Genomic DNA, 18,122 nt, shown 5'->3' with positions numbered 1-18,122 from the left:
GTCTAGCAATGACTTCTGCCAGTTCCCTCAGCACCCGCGGGTGCATCCCATCTGGACCCATGGATTTATGGATGTCCAGATTGCTCAACTGGTCCCTAACCCATTCCTCATGGACTAAGGCAAACCGCTCCAGTGACCTGACTTCATCTGAGGTCTCAGGAGTACAGGGCTCTTCAGGACTGCCTCCGGCAGAATAGACTGAGACAAAGGCGGCATTCAATAACTCTGCCATCTCAGTATCTTCTGTCACCAGGGCACCCATCCCATTCACCAGTGGGCCAACCTTGCCTCTGGTGTTAGTTTTATCAGCTATGTATTTGAAAAAGCTCTTTCTGTTGTCCTTGACCCCTCTGGCCAGATTTAATTCTAAGGAGGCCTTAGCCATCCTAGCTGCCTTCCTACATCCTCTAGCAGCAGCCTTATATTCCTCCCGAGTGGCCAGCCCCTCCTTCCATGACCTATAAACTCTCCTCTTCCACTTGAGCATACCCAGCAGTTCCTTATTTAGCCACGCAGGTCTCCTGGCCCTCTTCCTTGACTTCCTACGTGTCGGGATGCTCTGCTCTTGAGCTTGGAATAAGCAATTCTTGAATGTCAACCAACTATCTTGGGCCCCTTTACCTTCAAGCAGCCTTGCCCATGGGACTTCCCCTAGCAATTGCTTGAAAAGGCCAAAGTTTGCCCTGCTAAAGTCCAGGGTTGCAATTCTACTTGCTATTGTACTGGTCCTACCACACAAGATCCTGAATTCCACCATCTCGTGGTCGCTGCAACCAAGGCAGCCCTCAACCTTTACTGCTTCGACCAGACCCTCCTTGTTAGTGAGATTGTTATTCACATGGTCTTGAGAAGCCTGCTTAGTTTTCTGTATAGTTTGTGAATGAAAATTTCAGTGAACTGCCAAGCACAACTGAAGGCTTATTCTTGGTTTCTAAACAGGGCTTTTTAATGTTTGTTTTAGGACATTCAGGAAAGGTTATTCAACTGGGAGCTTACGGTGAAAATGATCGATTCACTGAAGTCTTATATACCAGAAGAGTGCAAGTGTAGATTAAATATTGTATCAAATATTCTGGACCATTTAACTGTAAAGAATAATCTCTCAGTCCGACAAAAGGAAGAACTTTTAACAGATCTGCACAAGGCCTTTTGGGAACAGTTGGCACATTTCAGTAATGGTGAGTATTTAGAGCAGAGATCATGACTTAACAAATATGGGTATAAATTCTCATTAGTGTATTATAGCTTCAATCCTGTTCTCCTCTGTTTTAAAAACATATTAATGAATTGGCAAACACTGTTATTGTGATGGGTGTATGCTCAGAATGGAAACTTTGGCTTTAAGCCTTTTAGGTCTTGTTCCAGGCATTACTATGAAATTACAGTTCACATGTTCTATACCTTATTTCATTAATTTGAAGATTGAAGAACAGTCACATTTGTTACAAGTATCTGGGAGATTTCTCCATTTACTGCCCAGATACTTGACATTGTTGATGATACTGGCTAACATGAGGGGCAGTAATAGCTGTATATGTGCAGAAGACTGTCTTACGATCTCCTGTTAGCATGTGGAGCCACAAGATACACAAAACATAGTTGTGCTATCACTCTTGTGAAAACATAATTTTAAGGCAAATAATCTTCAGATAAACCTGACTTTTACTATATGAGACTAAAAATACTTTAAAAATGAAGTATTTTCCTCCCTGTTGCACGCCTTCACATCGCCTGTCTGTTAAATACACGATTATAACAGTCTAAGCTGACTGACTGACAAGGTTCTCCCTGTGTCACTTGGCGTGTTACCTGATGCCCAACATATTGAGAAACATACCCCCAACTTTTCTGATAGGTGCTGTACCAAAGGCTCAGTGCTTTCCATCAGGACTCATGGAAAATTATAGTACTCATTCAGCTAAATTGAGGAGTTTTTTAGTCTCACACATTTTCCAGAACTGTTTGTGTTACTAGTGGGCATATTTGAAGAAAATTGTCCTAACAAAATGTCATTAGGGTTAGAGTTCAGTGAACTAGATAGATAGCCAGAATGAATGTAGTCTTGTTGCAGTATATTCTAGCTGCAGTGCTGCTCATTCACTTTCAGGCTTCATGCTGATAAATTGTGCCATGTCCCACTCAGGAGTTCACAGAATCACAGAATGGTTGAGGTTGGAAGGAACCTCGTGAGGTCATTTGGTCCATCCCCCCCTTATTCAGGCAGGGTCAGCTATAGGTGGTTGGTTGCCCAGGAAATGGAACATGCTTAAAAAAAGTAAAACCAAAAATACTCTGGAGTGCAGCATTTTCACATGCGAGTCTGTGTTGACCTTGCTTATTAGCTCCTAAATACATAAATTGAACTGTACCTATAATTTGTAAGCAGAACACAAAGCCAGCAAGACTGTGCTCCTAGGAAACAAACAAGGAAGTAGTAAAGAATCTAGTAGTGTTTAAAAATAACAGTTGCTGTTTGTTCAGATGACATTTTTATTACAGGCTTTCTTGTAATTTCAGTTCACTTTCAAGTGTTTTGTCAGTGTATCCTCAGCCTGTGGATAAGTACAATAAATTAGCATGGAGAATAAGTAAACTGGTTGGTGCTGTACTAATGCACTCCTTTATTTCTCCACAAAGTAATTTCTCATATTCGCAGCAGCATGATGTGGCAGAACAGCAGCCACAGAAGACTATTCTTTTACATTCCCCTTTAGCTGCCTGAGTTGGGGTGAAATACTGGTCTAGGGAAGGACAAAGGGAGGGAAATGAATAAAGTTCTTCTTAGGTGGACAGGCAGTGAGACAGGATGTAGTTGCAGAACATTGAAAGCACCAATTCCACTCTTCAGCACAGGGTCCAGATAGACTCAGGAATTTATAAATCACTTGGACCTATAAGGGAGGTGAACAGAGGAGGAACTTGGTCCCAAATATTTCATGGGACTAGCACAATGTCGGAGGGACCTTAACAACTTTTGCTGCAGGTTCCTGGATGAGTCACTTTGGGAGGCTGGTATGGCTGCACTCCAGTTCAAGCAAATCCAAACTAGCCCTGCTCTGGATCTTTTCTCCATGCCATATGTTGCTGCCTCTGTCCTTGCAGCAGCATCTGCATATCTGCAATTAGGTAATGAGCCACTTCTTTTGGGGTGCTGTAGGTGGGAATCTGTTTCTTGAGCTAACACACTGCCTTTGCATGAGCAGCAGCACCAGTGGCAGGGAGGGCACAGAATGGTAGTGATCCAAAAACCTGGTAAGTTAAGTGCCATATAACAACCCAGAAGTTCACATCTAAAAAGACTGTCAGGGTAAAGACTTAAATTTTAAGTTCTCCATGGTGATTACTTGCCTCTTTCACTCACTAACAGATTTCTGTGAGCTTATGTTGTGTGACAATAGCTGATGCTAATTTCTCCCTGTGGAGTTGTGGTATCTAATCATGAGTGTTTTACACTCCAGAATGTATCCAGCAAAGCAAAGACCTGATCTTGAAACGACTTGAGAGCTGTGCAAAGAAGAAAGAAGAGTTCAAACAGAGACAGAAAGCTGAACAAGTCAGTCTCCTCAGTAAAACTTTTCGTAATGAAGATGTTCACGATTTTCTTAAGGTGAGCACAGAAAAGCTTATTTTCACTGTTCCATTATTTTTTAAGGCCAAATATATTACAAATTCCTCCCTGTTCAATAAAGTTGTGATTTTTTAGTCTTCCTGAGAGTCGAGTATAGTAGCACAGGGAGGATAGTGTCAGACCCTTATTGCCTAGGCTTGCTTGGAGACTTTTTCTCCAGTATTGGTCTTGTTGCATTGGAACAAAATGCTGAAGGGTATTAATGCTAGATTACATGTTTTGTTGAAAACATTTTTTACTGAGATACTATGTGTTTGGTTCAACATAGGAAATCTCTGGAAGAATGTATCTATCCTGCCTTACAGAAGAAAGCAGGCTGCACTGATGTAATTGCTTTTCTATGAGTGAGGTTACTGAGCTCAAAGACTATCAAATTTCACATAAGCTGAGGAAAAATTCATTGTGATTGCTGGCAGGATACATTAGAGAAGGTTTGCCATAGATAATTTAATAGGGTATATAATGGCCAGTGTAATGTTTTCTTGGCCATATTTTCTATTAAAGCTCCATTGTTATAGTTCAGAATACATATAGGAGGTCAGTGTTCTTAGCTGTAAATGCTGGGAGCTGCAAAACTCCTATAACTGCTGAGAACTACAGACCCAAGTTATTAGGAAATAATAATAAAAAAATCAATCCTCAATTTTCATCAAAAGAAATAATTTAAGGTTAAAGTGGTTACATCCAGCACCATTAAACTTTTGATGAAATCTAATAACTTAGATAAATTAATCTATGAGAAGACTCAGTTTCCAGCTGTAATAAACTGTCAAAATTTATTGATCTCAACACTGCAATTTTGCACTGCAGGGCCAAGTTCTTCAATTATATTGTATGAATTGGATAATGGAGTTATTGTTCTTGTATGCAACACCTGTGCAGCAACACCTCACTTCAAAACCAAAGGTTTGAAACACTTTAAAAGAGTAGAGCACATTTTACCTCTTTGGCTTCTCATAACTTGAGACAAATACTTCTGTCACACATTTTTGTAGCCGTTGAGCACTTATGAGTGTATTTTCTTGATATACATAACTCAAAACTCTTGGATGCATCTGAAAAGCTTAAGAAATTTTGTATTAAGACCTCTCCCCTACTAAGTTAAAGCCACACAGCTTTGTGCAAGAGAGGCTGTGTTCTGTACATCTTAGGAAAGCTAACAAATACACTTCAACTGTAGACTAATGATCTGCTTATGACAGGCAAGTAGAAATGGGCAACTTGCTCTTCATGTTGCAGGACAGAATACAACTGAGTCTTAGTATTTTGAAATGTCTGTGTGCAAATAATAAAACAAGTCAGAAATTTAAGCCTTTCTGCTATCACAGTGGAGAGAGCCTTTTTTTCCCCAGAAGAGATGGGATCTTGAGTCCAGAGACTCTTTGAAGAATAAAAAAAAATGGTATGTATTTCCTATTTAACTCCCATGGTTTGACTTAAATAGTCCAGTAATTATTTTGTATAAACAATCCCCTCTGAACTAAGGACCTATTTTTAACCTGTCTCATGGTTTCACAGCCAGCCCAGTGAAGGAATTGGTTCTGAATCCTCACCATGAGCCCAGAGCTGTACCCATCAAATGCACTTTTCTTCTTTGCCTTCCCCCCTGCACCTGATCAAAAGGCTCGCACCACCATGATAGCAGTCTCAGCAGTAACTGACCTTTCTGCTGAATATAAAGTGCTTGCCAGTTATGAGGGTGGATTTTGTAATGAACTTGCCTCACATCAGTTTTTTTTGAACACAAGTTGGATGGTAATGATTTAGCTGCTGCAGCTTTGAATTTTTATATGGCAGAATGACCTAGATAGTTAAGGTTAGAGAGAGTCCCTGAATCATTCTGTCTCTTTCTCTTTCCGCTGGAAAAGGAGCACTTTTTTTGGTTTGTTTTTTTTTTTTTTTTTTTTTTTTTACTGTCAGAAAATACACAAATGATCAAATGAAGCACACAAGCCAGAAAGTGCCAGTTACAGTATTGGGTACATATTATTTAACCCAAATTGCTTAGGCTATGGAGTTTCATATTTAAGACTGGGTATGGTCAAATTAAGGTGGTAAGGCAATGTCCCTCTGACTCACAGTTCCAGCTGAACACTTAACTGTTGTGATGGTACCTGGCAAAGGGATCAAAGAAAGGAAAGAGAGAATCACAAGAAGCTATCAAAATTTTTTCAGCTATTTAAATGCAGCTGTTGTATTTCTTTTAGGCTTACCATGAATTGCTAGAGAAGCATCGGCAAGCACAGTGGGAACTGGAGGAGGAGGATGATTGTGAGAGCACAGAGGCTATTGCATATCTCTACAAGGTGCCATCTCTATTGATATATGTCATTTACTAATATAAATTCTGAAGATCCTCTAACCCCACTAAGCAATGTCAAGCCTTGAGAAGGACTGAGAAATTGCAGAAGATATCATGGTGGCTCTGGCAAGCCTCGAGACAGCACAGACATCCACATTAGCTTGCCTTTTCCATGAGCTTCCCAGCACACTACATTTCCTAACCTCGTGGTGGCTCACAAGGCTGCAATAATGCTGATAGCATATATGTCTGGCATTACATTACCAGGAGATACACTTCATTTATGTAGCATAATTATCTCCTCTGCAGAATGGTAGGATGATACTATTCTTAGTTAACTTCACTTTATCTCCAAAAATAGTTCTCTCATTTCTCTTCCTCTCAGAGAAGTTGTTTTGACACTAGTTAGTTCACTGAAATAAGTTCAGATCTTTGGTGTAAGTAATATTTTTATATTTATTTATGTTCCTGATTTGGAAAATATGTAAATGCTTCATACTTTTGCACCGTGTTAAATTATTTTCTGTCTGCACTGAAAATGTGAGATAATGTGGTCTATTTCATGAAGCCCAAAACCAGCTAGCAGTGACCTTTAATTAGGCTGGAACAAATCACTTTCAGCTCAACAGGATCCTTGTCATGATTAATTATGACCAGATCAGGGTATTATGGAAACTTGTAGTTCCTATTATATTAGGATAAGATACCCACACAGTCTTAATTAGCACTAGTCCAAATGCACTTTTTCAAATTCAGTTGATAAAAAATCAAAGCAACTGTGTTTAGAACAAGTAGTTTTGCCATGGTTTTATGTAATAGTGCAAGCAACAGGATATTTGATAAGCACTACTCCTTTGGAGAAAGGATTGGAGAAAGGAAAAGTTTGCTTGGATGCCTGTGCCAGTGAATTAGAGTAGATTAATTGTACAAAGCTGTATAATTTTAAGTAGAGTCATCATGTCTTCTGATATTGCTATGTGCAATCCATTCTCCAGAGTTACTAATTTATCCATCTCCTTCCTCAATTCACAGGAAGTTTCTGGAGACCAAACAATTCTTTTTTACCCTGTGCAGTTCCACCTCATTTGTGAAATTATATTGCTTTCCTTTATTGTGTACTTTGCTTTAGTGACATTAAGATCAGACTGAAAATCTTATTTCTTTCAGCACTGTTAGCTAAGTTTTCCACTAAAGAAAAATTGGTTTGGGTGAATTAAGTGTTTATAGAATTGCCAGGTTGCCAGGAGAGCTGCATAAACTTGAACCCTGCCAATTCACCCAGCTCTAAGCCATTATATGCCATATTACAGCTGCTCTCTTATTCCTAGATCCAAACAAACACTGCCAGACATGAAAAACTGCAAGTACTGTGATCCAGCTGGCACCTGTTGAATAGGGGCCCACACATCCTAATTTACACCTTTTTTTCTTTTACAAAACATTTTTATTGGGACATTTAACATAATGAGCAACTGCACTTTCTCCGCTTAACTCTAAATATAGTTACTACAGACTGTTTTAGGAGAGCAGACTGCCTCTGAATATACCTTGTAAGCAGCATAAGTTAGAGAGAAGTATAGCCCTACTGTAGGTAAATGGAGTTGTTCTGACTTCTACAGCTGAGGTAAGTGCAGTAGTTGTACATATGTTGTCCATTACCTGGGGCATAAAAGCAAAAGTAGATTTGCCATTAAGGTAGGGGGTTGTATCTCACAACTACAATGCCTTTACTTCTCTTCCTGCTCTACCACGCTTTCAGAGAAGCGTATCTTGGACAAGCAGAAGCCTTTTCCTGGGCAGCAGGGCTTTGCCTCTTCACTTAGTTTCTCCGTGTTTCTGCTAGGGAGATAACTTTGTTGCTACCAGTGGGGAAGGCAAGATACCCATGGGAAGGCAGCAGTGATTTGAAATACTCCACGGTGCAGTGCTCAGGTAGACCGAGGCAAGCAAACTTTAGACTCACCGGCTGGGTACCAGCAACCCTTATGTGGCAGTATTCAGCACTGTGCTACAAGATCTATGTCCCTGTCAGGTTTGGACCAGCTAACCTGTAGAACATCTACGAATGTTAGATGCTAACAAACTAGCCAGCTAGTTTGGGAATATCTGCAAACACTGCAAATCTCCTTGCTGTCATTCCAGAAGGCCTGTACTCCTAAAGCTTAGCCGACAGTCATTTGCCTTGCACTTTGTTGGAAGGTTTGGACTCTGCTGTTTCTGTACTGTGAGCAAAGAAAAGGTTCAATTAAATGTTTGGTTAAACATTCTATTGTTTACTTAATCTCCCTATTTCTATCACTGAAAGCATGTGTTACTAAGTGTCAGTTAGAAGGCAGGAAAAGAAGTTCACGAGTGGAGAGTTGTGTTCTGTTCTTTTCATTCTAGTAGAAACAGAAGCTTAACAGTGTTACTGAAAATACTGAGTGAAACTCTCTGAAGTTACTCTGACATGCTCCACAGATACTTAGATTAATATTCCACAGCTTGTGGTCCACAAGGCATCTACAGACAGATTGCAAGACATTTAAAAAAAATGCATTAATATATTTGGAAACACAGTCAGAGTGGAAAGAATTAGAAGTAATTAAGTATTCAGCCCAGTTTTTATTTTGTTGCAAATGAAAATTAGCCTTTGAAAACTGCACAAAGCAGTTACGATTTCCCACACACAGAAGTAAATAGCTGTTGCATTTAAGGGAAATAAAACTGAGATGTCTTACTAGGAGCTAATTACCTAAATCCAAGAGGAGGAAAAGTGTTATCACAATGTCTCCATAACGAAAATTTAGCAATAGCATCCTATATGCCTCCTCTCCGAAGCAGCTCATACTCTACTGCTCCAGGATTAAAGAAATACCACATATTTCTTCTGGGCTGAACAATCTTGTATTGTCCAGTACTCACAAGATTTAGGATTCCAGACAACTTCCTGCCTGTCTACCCATTGCCATCTTGACTTTGGTTGGAAACCCCCAGAACTGGACTGAATCACACCATGTTTTTTATGTTAATGGCAACAGAACCCAAACCGTGGTGGGTTTTTTTGTTTTGTTTTTTTCCACATCCAAGCTCTCTCTTAAGTTGTTTGGGCATTATCAATACTTCAATTTACAAGCACCAGTATCCTAGTAAAGAACAGCAATGTTGTTTCAAACAAATGACCATTTGGAGTAATATCCGGTAAGTTCATGTACTGTAACACCACCGGTGTTAGAGAGATGCATAATACCAACTTACCTAGAGTTAGGTCCTATCCTCAGGCATACCTTCAGCTAAGAGCAGTTACTAGCAGCTTTCAAAGCAACTGTCTTAGAGCATAGAGGTACCTCCATCCTATAGCAACTTTCCAAACCATCCACTCCCCTTTAAGTACTGTAGCAAAACTCGCACTGTAGATGACAAGCTAGAATTGCTTGCATTTTCAGATTGCACTCTTGGCAAACTCACTGAACCAAGCATAGAAGCCGAAGTGCTCAGCCATTGCCCTAAGCTCATGGTCCTTATCTGCTGTAGTTGAAAGCCAATAAACCTTTCTTTTTCCTTTTTTTTTTTTTTTCAGGGGAAAAGAACCTGTCAGAGTCTTATATGTGATAAAGGCTTGTATGTGATAAAAAGTTTAGACTCTCCATTCCTCCATCAGTTGTGCAGTAGAATGATGGCTTATTGCAATAGTTGTCTTGGATTGTCCTAGCATAAGCAAGCCTGACAGACTTAATTTCATGAATAAGTAGAAAGATAACTTTAATGCAAGAGATGATATTAAAATATAAGGAGAAGGTCAGCATGCGACCAAATAGGGAATCAATATCCTGGGGACAGAAAAATGATGCCACTTAACTGTAAGTGCCACTCACTTGTGGGAGAAGATCTTTACGTTGTCCTCACATGGTAAGGTTCTTCTAAGCCTTTCTCAATTTTTTAGGCCTTTGTTATTTTTTATTTTTCCTCGTTTACATAGTTTGTGAGTTCATCATTATAGATTTATATAACCCTCTAGCCCTGCAAGCTACAGTACGTAAAAAAAAAAATCCAAATTGGTGACTAAATATGTAAAAATGCAATGATCTGGAAGCTGACTGTGTTTGCACAGAATAATTGAGTAGGTTTGTTTTGTGTACACATGAATAAATCAATTAGAATTATTTGGAATGGAATCTGTTGATACCTGAAGTGGATGAATGAGTTATGTTTGGATGATAGCATAGGACTTTTCAGACACATTAGGGGAGTAAAATAGTCTGCTGTAGGTGAATAGTCTGAGTCCAGACAGGATTCATAACTAATTTTTGAAGTGCAAGTTCAGGAAAGGGGAGAAGTGATTTTGACTATCACAGTGTATCATAACTCAAAGGAGGACTTTTGTCAGAGGTAATTGAATAGCTCAGCCTAATATTTTCATGAACACAGTCTGCAGATTTATCCTGTGCACAAGCGATACTGTGCTGCAATAACAGTTCCGTGCTAACTTGGGTAGCTTTTCAATTGTAAAGTTTTTACGGTAGTATTCTTTTAGGTGGCAGCAGAAGCACCCCTGTAATGTAGCCTATTTTGTTTCTCGTTTCGTATGATCTCTTGAAAACATTAATATCTAGCTCCTTCCAGGTCTGTCTCAAGTTTAGTGAATGAGATGTTCTTCAACATATTTAATTTTCCTTTTTTACTTTTCGTGAATTACCTACATACTCAGCAGGGAAAGGAGAAGGGAAGTGGGGTTAGTGGTCAACAGTTCATTATTAAGAAAACGGACATGCAGATTTCGCAAAGTAAATCAATTAACTGTTGGGAACTACATAGTCCATGATAAGATAATTATTTCTCCTCAGCTTTACCTTCAAAACCATAAACCCCATACAATTTACTGTCATTTATAATTTCCCTTTGCTGATAGCAGTCACTCAGAATATTATTTCATTTGACCTGACAGAACACAGAAATGCACGGGAATTTAAACTAAAAGCAATTAAATAATGATTATTATCAACATGCAAGGCAATAAACATTTTATGAACGGGTAAACATAAATGTGAGGTTGAAGCAAAGTATTTGATTTTTTTCCTTTGCTAAGGAAAGGGGAAAATTAACATCTGTCAAAAGAAAAAGTACAGATTCTCAGAGACTTACTTTCCTTATGTAATTTCATTAAAATGAGATATGGTTAGGGATACTTTTAAGTAGAGTGGACTGTATTTTTGAGTACCGAATGCTAGCTTCTTTTCCAGGTAAATCTTCCACAGCTTGTGTCAGGTGGAAATCTGTGTCAAGAGACCTGAATGATAGATCAAGTTTGTGAACTCCTTCCAAGCAAACTCAGTCTGGTCCTAGTTTTGGCCACCAGTTAAGTTTGATCTGTTCATTTCAGTCAAAGGTGATACAAGATTCCTGATATGGATGGTCTTCATTCTGAAGTTTGCTTCTTGCCTTACCGCATAAGAAAGTGTATTTTACCTCTGTATGGATTCACAATTTAATAGTTAGACCAAGTAAAGGACATTACCTTTTCTACAAAGGCAGGTTTCTAAGAAGGAAGTACAGAAAGAGAAGTTTGAAACTGCTTTCTGAATAAATCAGGACTGAAACTCCAATGAACCTCTATTTTAAGTGCATGGAAATACAACTTTCTTCATTTCTTTTTTTCAAGTATTGGGGGCCTACAAGGATGCTGAGAAGGGACTCTTCATTAGGGACTCTAGTGACAGGACAAAGGGTAATGGGTTCAAACTTAAACAGGGGAAGCTTAGGTTACATAAAGGGAGGAAGTTCTTTACTGTAAGGGTGATGAGGCACTGGAATGGGTTGCCCAAAGAAGTTGTGAAGCTCCATTCCTGGAGGTTTTCAAGGCCAGGCTGGACAGAGCCTTGGCTGGCATGGTTTAGTGTGAGGTGTCCCTGCCCATGGCAGGGGGGTTGGAACTAAATGATCTTAAGGTCCTTTCCAACCCTGACTATTCTATGATTCTGTGATTCTATTATTAGCTTGTCCTAAGGATGACTTCAATGTCATTGTATCTTACTGGTGCTAGGATACTTAAAAGTATGCTCCTATTTTGATTTCCAGTTAGCATTCCAGAATTCTTCACATGGGAGAGAGGAAGAAGTACATGCAATCAGCTTTGTCTTATTTTGTGTGAGCTTATAATATCAAGTATCTTCCAGTGGCCAGTAATGTCCAAGAATATTTGGAGTATTTGTGGGATGTATGATCCAAGTATTGAATCTCTGTTCTTAATAAGATATAATATGGGTTGAGAGATGAATCTCTTACTTCCTAAACAAGTGTCCTAGCCCATTGAGCCTCTGGAGGTACAGGCAAGAGTGTTCTGTAGCTTTAAGCAGAAATCTTAAATGTTTTAATGAAATACTAATGTATTACAAGTTAACAAATAGCTAGCACAATTTTACTATTCACTGTAATCTCATCTGCGTGTAAGAACATTTTAATCATTTGGGTTTGAGGGACAGCATTAATCTTGTTCTTTGGTTTTGTAGTGAAATCAGATAAGCTGTGTATTTCCCCTGGTTTTTGACAAAATTATGTATCTATCGCCTTGTTTGAAATTCAGATACACTCGGCATTTTAATCTAAGCCCATTTTATTTCTGCATATGCCCCGTCATATTTCTTTATGATGAATTCCTCTGGAGATTTTTTGAAAAGCTTTGAGATTGACTGCCAGGTACTACAAACAGGTTCATGCAACACTGCAATCAGCTATTCTATTAATGGAATCAATTTGAATAAATTTTGTTAAGTAAAAGTTCTAAAACCAAGAGATGGCATATCAGGAAGCTTGTAAGAAATATTTTGAAAGGATTCTAGTCCAAAAATAACATCCTGGAAGCAGTAGGGTTTCTTAGTGGTTTTCTTCTTTACCTGTGGAAAATAAGCTTTATAATGCATAGTGCACCATCCCTGTTCACAGACAGACTTTATTGCTGTTTCAGATCAAGTATGTTCCTGAGACTCGGAAGTAGTTTTGAACTATGTTGTTAGCTCGTGTTGCTTTGGTAGAATTCAGTCACATCTGCAATCTTTCCTAGATGTAGATTTACCACTTCCCTTACTAAATTTTAAAAGCCCATTCCACTCTGTTTTTTTTCAAGTGCTGGATTAAACAATGCAGCCATCGTACCGCACCTGTAGTCCTCTGGGTCGAGCATGGTGTCAGGTTAGAGTCTGCAGTGCAAGAACTACCTGAGGTCTAATGTTCATGTGATTATGTGTTCACATGAAAGAAGCCAGCAGCCAGTACTTCATTGAACACTGAGAAGTTAGTGTTTTGATAATCATCACTGACAGTGGTTTATTTTGTGATGCTGGACCATAGATGAGACCAGTAAGTGCAGGATTTGTCCTGCACAGAGGAGACTTTCTAACAGAACATGAAGGAAAAGTGTCTAAAATCACCATCCCAGGGACTTAAAACACCTGACCAGGCTTCCTCTTGCTTTCCCTGCCAGTTTGCAACATTCATAAGATGTAGAGAACATGCTGCCAAGTCCTGCTCCCTCTCCATGTATTCACCCATTTTCATTTTTAATGGGACTACTGATGTGAAAATCTGCCCTTGAAATCTTAATCCCACTTTTTTGTCCTTTTATACACCAGTTTCAGCAGAGGGACATGAAGTATTTTGCTAACAATTAGTTAAGCAGCTTTGATCTAAAGATAACTTGGCCATCACATTAATGAGGCGATGTAGGCGAGTAATTTTGTGAGAACAAGATCTAGTTACATTTTTTCTGGGTAAATTTTTCCACTCTGATAGTGCCAAAGGTGGGCATACAGTATAATTTGAAGCTGGAGGGAGTGCGAGCAGAGCTATTCACTTGGTCTTCAGACAAAATGGCATAAAGGCAAGTAAGAAAATACCTTTTTTATGTTCTGTGAAAAAGACTTACTAGTAAATAATACAGAGCTGTCAGCATGCCAGGGAAATGCTATCGGTTCTGCAGCAAAATATGTTGCAAAGTGATTTAGCTGCCATAAGTGGAACTCCATGTAAGCGTACAGTTCCTTAACACCCTGCCTGAGATCTTTTAAGATTGCAATAGAAATGCCACAGACTCCTCTAGACTGCTTCTGAACTATTTCAGACCCAAGAGAAATTTTTATATCCCTGAACACCCAGTAAATGCAGGAGAATTACCTTGTTCTGAAAGGCTAGTAAAGCTCAGAGAAGAGATGGTTTACAGAGATAAGAGTGATGGTTCTTTAAGTGTTGTATAGGATACAGAGATTAGAAACATAGGATCTTTGATCATAGAATCATAGACTCAACAAAGTTCGAAAAGACCTTTAACATCACCAAGTCCAACCATTACCTCAGGACTGCCAAGACCAGCACTAAAGCTATCACTGAGGGTCTCATCTACACAGTTGTTGAACACTTCCAGGAATGGTGACTCCACCACTGCCCTGGGCAGCCTGTTCCAATGCCTCTCTGTGAAGAAATTTTTCTGAATATCCAATCTAAACCTCCCCTGATGCAGTGTGAGGTCATTACCTCTGGTTCCATCACTTGTTACCTGGGAGAAGAGACCAGCCACCTTCTGGCTCTGTCCTCCTTTCAGGTAGTTGTAGAAAGCAATAAGGTACTCCCTGAGCCTTCTGTTTTCCACTAAACAACCCCAGTTTCCTCAGCTGTTCCTCATCAGGCTGTTGCTCCAGGCTCTTCACCAGCTTCTTTGCCCTTTTCTGGACCCACTCCTGTTGCGGAATGGACTCAGTCGGAGATCAGTGTGAGCAGACAAAAGCCATTTATTACAGAAAACTAACTCTTTATATACTATTGCTTAAAGTTGCTTACAATAACTTGGCACATTGTGATTGGATACATATCTTTAAGGACCTTAACAACTAACATATAATTGGTTAAGCACAGGCGTGAGAACCTGACCTTCAAAGCTTGCCCACAGTCCACAATTTAGCAACTCAGTAAATTCCAGCGCCTTCTTATCTTGCTGGGATTCTTACTCCCAGTGCCTCACTCCCATCCTCCTTCACCTTTAGGTGTCCCTCGGTTCATGTCGAACTCACGTAGGCACTTGCTGATCTGGGTATGTGGCCGTTCTTTGCCAGAAAATCATCCACACACTCCAGCACCTCAATGTCTTTCTTGTAGTGAGAATCCTGATCTTGTGTTAAATCCCAGAATTTGGAGGTGTGAGTTTTTAAATAAAGAGCAGCAGAAGAGGGAATTCATTAGTGCATTAGTGGTTTTGCATGAGTATTGGCAAGCTAAGCCAAACGCACAACTACACGAATTGTATATATATAAATATATATATAATTGTAAATATATAAAGATAGTAAAAATCCTGCCTCTTGTTGCAACAGTCACTGGTATCTGTAATTATAAAGGAGTAGGGGAGATCCATCCTTCAGCATAGGATGCAACTGTGTGGAAAACATTACCCTAATGGTACTGTCTTGTCCAGATTGCCAGCAATTGCTAGAAATAGAAGTGTTCCCAGAAATGAGGTATCCAAATGTTGGGTCTTTGTCTATTTCTCATTGTCTATTTCTCATACTTAGTACCCTGTTTCAGAAACCTGCAGCCCAATTTACAAGAATTCAGAACACTTTGAGATTAAACAGGTCAGTGGGAGCTGGATTCTGGAAATCCTCTGTGCTTTAAACAGAGAAGAGAATGGAGAAAATCAAGACCCCCCAATCTTGAAGGTGTAGTGAACACTTTTGGTAGTAGTGTGCCTTGATTTTATCCATAAGAAGAGGTTGCTGCAGGAAGCAATTAAGCTAAGCTATTTATTGTTTGTGAAATGGCTAATTAATGTGGTGATTAGCATCCTGGAGGGATCCTAGGAGGAAAATAATAATTTAGTATTCAGTGCACAGTTTGGATATTTTACAATAAATGAGAAATACAAAATAAATATTTTTTTAAAAATCTATTCATTCAATGGGTATAGATAAATCTAAACACAAAATAGTTAAAGGTCCTGTGGAAACAGTATCATTTATCATTATGGAGAAACAAAACTAGTTTTCACATACAACCTGAGATCTGGTCATTCTTTATTTCGGAGTTCTTGACTGCACAATTAAACCTTCTCTTTCCTTTTGTTCTTTAGGGTTTCTTTTTTTTTGGGGGGGTGGGGGAGAGAGGGGTTTGGTCATATTTTCTTTTTTATGATACAACATCTAGCAGTTGGAATGGGCTCTTACACAGTAGTGTATTATACCAGTGTATGTCCCCAGAAAACAAGTCCACTACAACTTTTCATGTCTATGAGCTGCAGACAGATGTTTTTGACATGCAGATAAATATCTCTCTGAGAGGTTCTAGATTTTGATCACTAGTGAGATTGGAATTAAACCTGTATTTAAAAGAAGGCAACAGCTAGAAGCCTTGACTTGTTCTTGCAATAAGAATGCTGTATTTTAAGGAAAAGAAATACAAGCATTTTCATGAGGGCTAACACTGATTTATAATGAAAAGAAAACCAAGTAGGCAATAAAGCTTTTTGGATTGATAAGATCATGTGGCACTCATACAAAAATAGCTCTTCCTACGGCTGGTGTACTGCAGTGTCCGTGTGACCTTTCCAATGTGTTTTTGTTTTCTTTCTTCCACTGGGGAAAGCTGCCTGCCCTCACTCCTTCTCCTCAGGGATTATCTCAAACTGTAGCAAGTTTGCAAACACAGCTCATATCGTCACTGTGTATTTGACAGTGAAATTATGTGTTCTGAGCAGACTTCTTAGCTTGGATGACATATGACTAAATCACCCACACTGTTCTTGAGAGTGAAACAGCCTCAGCAATTGAAAACTGCTCATATGAGACTAGTTTTAATAAAACCACCAGAGGATGTTTGTTTTTTTTCTAGGCTTGAACCTCTTCTGCATCAGAAGGAATTTGAATAATTCTGTCCTTCAAGCATTGAAGACTGTCATATTTTGGAGCACCAACTGTTAGCATTACTAATGTCAGTTTTGCCTAACTAAAAGCCATACTGTCCCTTTTTACTCTTCCTTCTTTCTTACCTTCATTCATTTCATGTCTGCACCTTTGAAAATGTGTTGTGCTACACTGGATTGTTTCCACTGCAACTTTCAAAATAAGTGTCTTTATAACACATTGCCATAGCCAGGTAAATATTCCTTGCAGTGCAGCTGCATGTGAGCAGCAGTTAAGATTCAAGGTCTCATGTGCTCATGTCCCTGTTGCATTTTAAATAACATTGTGTGCCTTGAACCAAAACATTTCAGTTGTTCGATCTATAAAACCTGGTCTTTTAACTCAAGATTTGGATTTTAGCTCTAAGTTTCAGTCACTGCCCCACTGTCTTCACTAGGACATGGTTCCCCTCCTGCCATCTTCGAGACATGCAGTGAAACAGCTCCAAAGGGCCTGGAGGTTCGCTTTGTCACCTGTCTCTCTCTGCCCCTTTTTGTCTCTCTGTTAGGAGCTGTACTGTAAAGCTTCCCATGCTTTAGTGGAGTTGGTGACAGAGCTGTTTCTTCAGACCCTGCCTCTTGTGACTGGCCTCTCTGTAAGAGAATGTGAGCTTCTGAAAGAGGAATGGCAGGAGAATTTGGTCCCTCAGCTGGAGAAATGGGAGACCTACTGCCAGAAACGCTGGAAGCTTTTCCAGGAACAGCTACTGCAAGAAAAACAAGTAAGACCTGGGCTATGTTCTGGGACCCCAGGGCTGAAAACTGGGATACAGAAAAAAATACCGAAATGTTTATCTGTGGGAAAACATCTTTTGTCTAAATACACAGCTCAAGTCCAGACTTGGGATGGGCAGTTTAACGTGCAGTATGGAGTGAACATATATGCTGTATGTGGACTTGCATAGAGGAGTCAGAGAGTAATTGCTGAACATCTGTCCACAGTGTTTGATGGCTTTGTCAGCACATAAACATTTTTTGTCAAGAATGCTGTATGATGTTCTCAACTCTTCAGCATCTCCAGAAACAGCTCAAAACTTCATCTGGTCTATTTGGAGAGGGTACATATAAGCACAGTTTAGAGGAAAGGAGGCTGTACAATAATAAATATTTCTTAGTAATTTTCATGTATTAATACTGCACTAATGGGAAACATATCATACATACTTTATATAAAACTTATTCTTTACTCTGAGAAGGTGAAGAAACACATATCTTGCTTTCCTGCTCTGTTTGTGCCCAGCATTCATTCACACTGAAGGAGAAAAGCAGCAAAA

General features: G+C 39.3%; 1 protein-coding gene across 13 annotated transcripts in view; it reads left to right on the top strand.

The window, feature by feature from the left end:
* EVC (EvC ciliary complex subunit 1) overlaps positions 1 to 18,122 on the top strand; it is a 57,362-nt gene that overhangs the window by 17,924 nt on the left and 21,316 nt on the right. For 12 of the 13 annotated variants that reach the window (XR_013958884.1, XR_013958885.1, XR_013958886.1 and 9 more), the window contains 4 exons: positions 962 to 1,178; positions 3,459 to 3,607; positions 5,836 to 5,934; positions 17,358 to 17,570. Coding sequence is in view for 9 of the 13 variants with exons in the window: in XM_080639085.1 (XP_080495211.1) it covers positions 962 to 1,178; positions 3,459 to 3,607; positions 5,836 to 5,934; positions 17,358 to 17,570 (678 nt within the window). In the remaining 4 variants the exon portion in view is untranslated. The remainder of the gene's footprint in view (positions 1 to 961; positions 1,179 to 3,458; positions 3,608 to 5,835; positions 5,935 to 17,357; positions 17,571 to 18,122) is intronic. The other variant, XM_080639081.1, reaches the window with a different exon arrangement.

Source organism: Psittacula echo (genome assembly GCF_963264785.1).
Source record: "Psittacula echo genome assembly, chromosome: 1".
NCBI classification, from domain to species: domain Eukaryota; kingdom Metazoa; phylum Chordata; class Aves; order Psittaciformes; family Psittacidae; genus Psittacula; species Psittacula echo.
Note: the sequence above shows the minus strand (reverse complement) of the source record. Positions and strands in the feature narration are given on the sequence as shown.